General features: G+C 51.9%; 1 protein-coding gene across 13 annotated transcripts in view; it reads left to right on the forward strand.

Moving 5' to 3' along the window:
- The window catches only part of NCAM1 (neural cell adhesion molecule 1), a 312747-nt gene extending 307104 nt beyond the window's left edge, over positions 1–5643 (forward strand). For 7 of the 13 annotated variants that reach the window (XM_036862081.1, XM_036862078.1, XM_036862079.1 and 4 more), the window contains one exon: positions 2975–5643. In XM_036862081.1, the coding sequence (XP_036717976.1) occupies positions 2975–3095 (121 nt within the window). In that variant the 3' untranslated portion in view covers positions 3096–5643. Of the gene's footprint in view, positions 1–720; positions 1528–2974 lie in introns of all 13 variants that reach the window. The other 6 variants (XM_036862074.1, XM_036862073.1, XM_036862075.1 and 3 more) reach the window with 1 other exon arrangement.
- Positions 5644–6000: the final 357 nt, after the last annotated feature.

Here is a 6000-nt window from a genome sequence, read left to right on the forward strand (position 1 = left end):
AATGGCTTAAGGAGACAAAACTTCATTGAGAGAGGCTGAGCTTAGCAGATTCTGTTTAGGATTTCCAAGAATTCTAGGGTTTTCTGCATTCTTCCTAAAAGGGCAAGGGAAGCTGGGGCCCTGGTAAAAGCTCCCTGGTTCTCCTGGTCTCGGAAGCGTTGGGGACCCTCGGTCAGAAGCCACATCCAGCTGTGATGGTAATGACCACGTGGGTATCATGGGTCCTGTGGGTTTGAAGGAAATGGAGTTTCATGGAAGCACAAAATCTCTGGCTGGACCACCCACAGCCCTGAGGGACCATGTGGAGCCCTCTTCGTCTCCGGGGCAGGTGGGCCCAATTCCCCAGGGACCTATGACGCCTGCGGTGGTGGACGCTGAGCTCCAGCTGGCCTCTCCCTGAGTCGAGATGCAGGCAGGGGTCCGAAAGGGCCGCCAGGGCCGTAGGGAAGGGAGCCCCGTGCAGATCGGGAGGGGAGTCAGCAGGGAGGAAGGTGACAGGCCCTGTTAGACTGCCGAGTTCTCTGTTGTCTCCTGTGTCCTCTTCTGCCCGCCTGGGCGTGTGCTTCCTCTCGCGTCCTCCTCTCTCTGTGGGCCTGTGTCCGTGCCTGTGCGTCCCCCGCATGCCAGCCCCCGGCCCCCGCCTTGGCCTCCGCCCTTCCTGGCTTCTCTGTCCGTCTCAGCTTCATCGTCTATCTCTTCTACTTCCTGTCCTCCCCACAGGCTGCCTGCTGACACCACAGCCACTGTTGAGGACATGCTGCCTTCTGTCACCACCGTCACCGCTAACTCTGACACTATCACCGAAACCTTTGCCACTGCTCAGAACAGCCCCACCAGTGAGACCACCACCCTCACCTCCAGTATCGCCCCCGTGGCCACGGCCACCCCTGATTCAAACTCTGTGCCCACCGGCCAGGCCACCCCTTCCAAGGGGCCCGGCGCCACCGCCACCTCCCCGCCCCCAGCCTCAGCCCCCAAGGTCGCCCCCCTCGTTGACCTGAGCGACCCCCCGACCTCAGCCCCCGCCGCCAGCAACTTGTCCTCTAGCGTCCTGGCAAACCAGGGGGCCGTGCTCAGCCCCAGCGCCCCTGCCAGTGCAGGCGAGGCCCCCAAGGCCCCTCCGGCCAGCAAGCCGGTCCCCCCCCCGGCCGGGGCAGCCGGTCCCCTAGCGGTGGCACCGACGACCCCCACCCCAGAAGCCCCCCAGGCCAAGCAGGAGGCTCCCGGCACCAAAGGTCCGGACCCTGAGCCCACCCAGCCCGGCACCGCGAAGAGCCCAGCCGAGGCAGCCAGGGCCCTCGCCAGCCCGAAGAGCGAGGCGGCCTCCATCAGCACCACAAACCCTGCCCAGGGCGAGGACTTTAAAATGGATGAAGGGAACTTCAAGACCCCAGATATTGACCTTGCAAAGGCTGTTTTTGCAGCCCTGGGCTCTCCTGCTCCCGCCGCCGGGGCCAGTGGACAAGCCCCTGAGCTTGCTCCTTCCACGGCCGACGGCGCTGTTCCTCCTGCGCCAGCCAAGACCGAGTACGGCCTCTCTCTGTCCACTGTCGTCGGGGGGTGTCCCGTGGTGGTGTGCGTTTGTGCTGTGTCCTCCCTGTTAGATGTGTCTTCAGCCTACTCCAGAGCTTCTCCGAGGCGACTGTCAGCCAGGGGCTGGGCCGAGGCAGAGCGTGGGCACAGGCAGCAGGCCCGGCGGGCAGCCGCCTGCTGACTAATTAGGCCACGTTAATTAGGTTTCATCCTTCTCGTCCTAGCAGTGGCGTCCGTCGTCCCTGCAGGAGCCTTTGCATTCGGGCCACGGATGAGCGTAGCTTGGGAAGTGAGCTAAAGGAGGTCAAGGTGCCCTGATCGGCCACCCTGGGGCCCGCAGGCAGTGTGTCATCCAGGGCAAGGCCGAGTCCCCAGCAGAATGGCACGGGTATTCGGGAAGTAAGGAGGCAGACCCTGAGGCTCGTGTGGGGAGAGGCTCTGTGTGGTCCAGAAGGCCCCGTCACACTCCAGCCGACACACCCACCCACCCACCCTTGCGTCTCCTGCCCTTGAGTGAAGACGCAGAGCTCCCAAGCACTGAGTGACCGCTGGGTCTTCCAAGTTCGAGGCCAGGTCCTTCAGCTTACAGGTTTCTTCAGTGTGAGGCCAAAATGCAGGGGGACCAGCTGGGGCTGGGGTCTGAGTCTGCTCTGGTGCGTCCTTAAACCAGATTCTCACTCTTGGGACTGATAGAGGCAGAGTCAGACAGAGGCTTTTATAGAGGCTCCTGTGGCTGCTCCCAGATAAGCGGAGGTGCTGCCACCAAGAGCAGCAAGGGGACCCTCACCAGGAGCCCCGAATCTGTCAGAAAATAAAAGGACAGCCCCGCCCACTCCACCCCACTCAGCTCCCCTGCAGCCCGGCAGCCCACTCTGGCCTCTCACCCGACTCCCATGGAAAGCTGCCTCAGTAACAGCATTTTCTTACCCTGCCCGGGCAAGCCATAGAGGCATCACCAGGAAAGGCAGAGCACAGAGGTGGGGGGGCGAGGACAGGCAAGAACAGGTGGTTTGCAGAGGGCCCTCCGGAATCAGTACCAGGGAGCCCAACATACATGATTCATACCAAGCTGGGCCGCTGCAGCCATGCAGGGTGAGGAAAAGGCTGCACCTGCTGCACTTGCACCACCCCAGGTAAAGCTGGAGCCCCTGGCATCAGATTAGGGCTGGAAGGGCTCCTTCCGCTGATTCAGAGGTTCTCCACTTTGGCTGCAAGTTAGAACCACTTGGGTGCTTTTAAAAGTCACCACGTTCAGACCGATTAAATCAGGATTTCTGGGGACACGGCCCAGGCATCAGTGATTTTTAGAGACGCCAGGTGATCCTGACGTGCAGCTGAGTTTGGAGACCAGTGCTCTAACTGGAGCCCCCTTTGAGGAACTGGCCAGAGGGTGCGTTACTGCAGACCGTGGTCTCAGTGCTGTTTTCCTGATTCTCCGCAGGAAGGGTCCTGTAGAAGCAAAGCCGGAGTGCCAGGAGACAGAAACGAAGCCAGTGCCAGCCGAAGTCAAGACGGTCCCCAACGATGCCACACAAACAAAGGAGAATGAGAGCAAAGCATGATGGGTGACGAGATACCAGCAAAGATCAAAATAAAAAGTGACACAACAGCTTCACCAGAGCATCTCCAATATCTCATACACACACACACACACACACACCTCATTCCTTTAGTGTCTTTTGCCTTTAAAACAAAAAAACAAAAACTAAGCAGATCAACGTGGGATCTCCTTTTTGTAGATTTATAGAAAGGGTTCCTTTGTTGTGCACTCACTTGTAAGAAAATGAGACAAAAAGGTGAAACCCACAGCCAAACTAGGACTCTCCGTTTCCTGAAACCATTTAAAAATCAAACAAAAGGACCCCAAATTAAGAATCTAGGAAGCTCAGAAAAAAAAAAAATCTAGGTTCAGGAAGACCGCACTTGGTGTTGCCCAACTGGCACAGACCAGGTTCAGAGAAATACTTCCAGACACTAAGACTAACCGAATGAACAAAGTCCAAGTTTATTTTTATACTTTCAGTCGAGTTTGAACTCTGTAAAACCTCATAAATAAGTTATAATTTCTGTTCACTTTGTATTTGTTCAGTATGCAAAGTGTGTCACCCTTTCTAGCTGAATTCAATTCCCACATAGACTCTTGTTTTGTAGGAAGAATGCCAAATTGCAGCTTCTGGGGGTAGATCTCAATTTGCAGTATTCGGATTTCTTTTCCTTTCCTTTTCTTTTTCCTTCTTTTTTTTACCTTTCTGCCAACTTTGCTTTCCAGTGTTTACAAGTTGACAAATGTTTGACTTCAGTTGTGTTTCAATGTCCATGTAAAATAGCTGCCTTTTTTTTAAGTTACAAGTACTGCCTAGGGGTGTAGGATCATCACAGGACAGCTTCACGAAATCTGATTGTTTACAGTGGCTCTTCCCCCCTTTCTGATTTGAAATTTTTGCCTGTGTGCGACTCAGGTGAAAATCCATCTCGTTCTGGAATGGTTTTGCTTTCGGGTTTTCAGTTCTTTTTTGTCTCCTAGGGGGTTAGACCACTTCTGATTAGCTACCACCTGCCTGTATCTGTGAAAAGGATCTGCTCCCCAGGCATCCCTGTCCTTCCTTTTGAAGGACTCTTAGGCTTTGTTGAATGAAGCAGAGAAGATTGTATAGTTGGGGCTGGTCTTGGTGAACACACATTTTTACCCCAAACATCCCCTTTTTTGTAGAAAGCCAAATAAAATATATACGTACAATTTCCTTTTGAGCCCAGAATCTAGATTTGAGCGGAAGAGCATGTGTGCTTCAGGGAATTAGTGTCTTTTTTTGGAAGTCTGTTGAAGTAAAATAACATCGGCCTTCTGTTCACTTAGGCAGCATTTGTAGAAACAAAAGAGAAAAAAAAAAAAAAACCAACCTGCTGTCTGGAGTCATAACACAACTTTCCTGGATTGGAAACCAAGTGGGGGGAAAAAAAATACAGAAACTTTAAGGGGGATGGGAGGGGGGAGAAGGGAAAAGCCAGCCCTTTGTATAGAAATTTTGCTTTTTTTTCCTCATTCTACTTTAGAACTGCAAGCTTGTGCACTGTGGATGCGTGAATATTTTAGTGTGAAACGTGTTTTTGTCATAGTATTGAAATAAAATTTCAACATAGTTTGGTTGTGGAAGGTATAGCAGATAGTTCAGAAAAAAATATTCAGGAAACAAAAATAAATCTTAAAAGGAACTGAAGCCTTTAAACAAAGAAAATGAAGTAAAAGCGATTGTGATAATGAAGATGATGCTAAGTCAACAGAAATCAGCACTCTGCAGGTACCTTTCCCAAGGTACAAAACAGCAGGAGGTTAGGGTAGCAAGGCTTCCCCTGAGTCTGTTCTGTGGGCCACACTCCCCAGTGTTCTGACACTTCTGCAGACTAATCAGTGGCGCTATGCTAGATAATCATATCAAACTGTGAAAAATAATGGTCTTGTCATTTGCTCAATGTGGGGTTATTTTGCATTTTCTCAGCTCCTGGGGATGGAAATGGAGGATCCCGGTCTACACAGCTCTGGCCCTTTGATGTTAGGGCTTGCACAAATCTATGGTTCGAATGCACAGGCCCTCAGGAACAAGTCAGGTGAAGACAGTTGTTAGAGCACACAGAGCACACAGCAGATGGGAGCTCCTGGGCGTCTGAGACAGACGGAGAGGACCCAGCGGGGAGTGGTAGGCTCTTCCGGTTCCCCAGGTTGTCAGTGGAATCAGTTCCTCATCTTGTGATGTTAATGGCTTTGACTACCTAGGCCAAGCCCACACTATACCTCGTCAAGACTGTGCATCTCACTCCAAGGGGTTGTGGTCAAGTAAACTGATTTTGGTTCCGGTGGTTAGGAAGAGAAAGAGGTATGGTCAACCCTCAGATAACCTGGCCCAGGGCAGCTGACTCCCCTGCCCCCCTCTCTAAACCCTGGCTCTGCCATTGGCTGGAACCCAAAACTTTGTCAACCTTTTGTTTTGCCTCTCTCCCATCATACATAGATTTGTCTCTGCATGCGTGAGCTTTCTTTTCTTTAAAAAAAAAAAAAAAGAAAGAAACAGAGCAGTGCTTTCTTTAAAATCAAAGAGGGAGTCACTTTATTTTCAAGACGTTCTATCTTTTATGTTAAAGGATAAAAGCTTATAGTTTTCCTTTTTTTAATTTTTTGAAGGAGGGATCACTCTACCGGTTTCCAGTGTCTATGTGTCTATATGTGTATGTGCCATACATATGTATTCACATAAATACCGGCACGGCCAGGTTCTGCTGGAGGGGCACTCAAGTGCCATGCACGGAGCCTCGGAACCCTGAAGGGCTGTAGTATATATAGTGCAGCTTTGAAGTGGAACGCTATTTTCACGCTTTTCTATGGAGCCTTCCAAGTCCCAGGTTTTCACTGTAGGCTGTCTGTCTGGATGGTGGTTATCAGATCTCCATTAACATCTCTACCCAGCATTCCCGACT

Source organism: Balaenoptera musculus, chromosome 8, assembly GCF_009873245.2.
Source record: "Balaenoptera musculus isolate JJ_BM4_2016_0621 chromosome 8, mBalMus1.pri.v3, whole genome shotgun sequence".
Classification (NCBI taxonomy): Eukaryota; Metazoa; Chordata; class Mammalia; order Artiodactyla; family Balaenopteridae; genus Balaenoptera; species Balaenoptera musculus.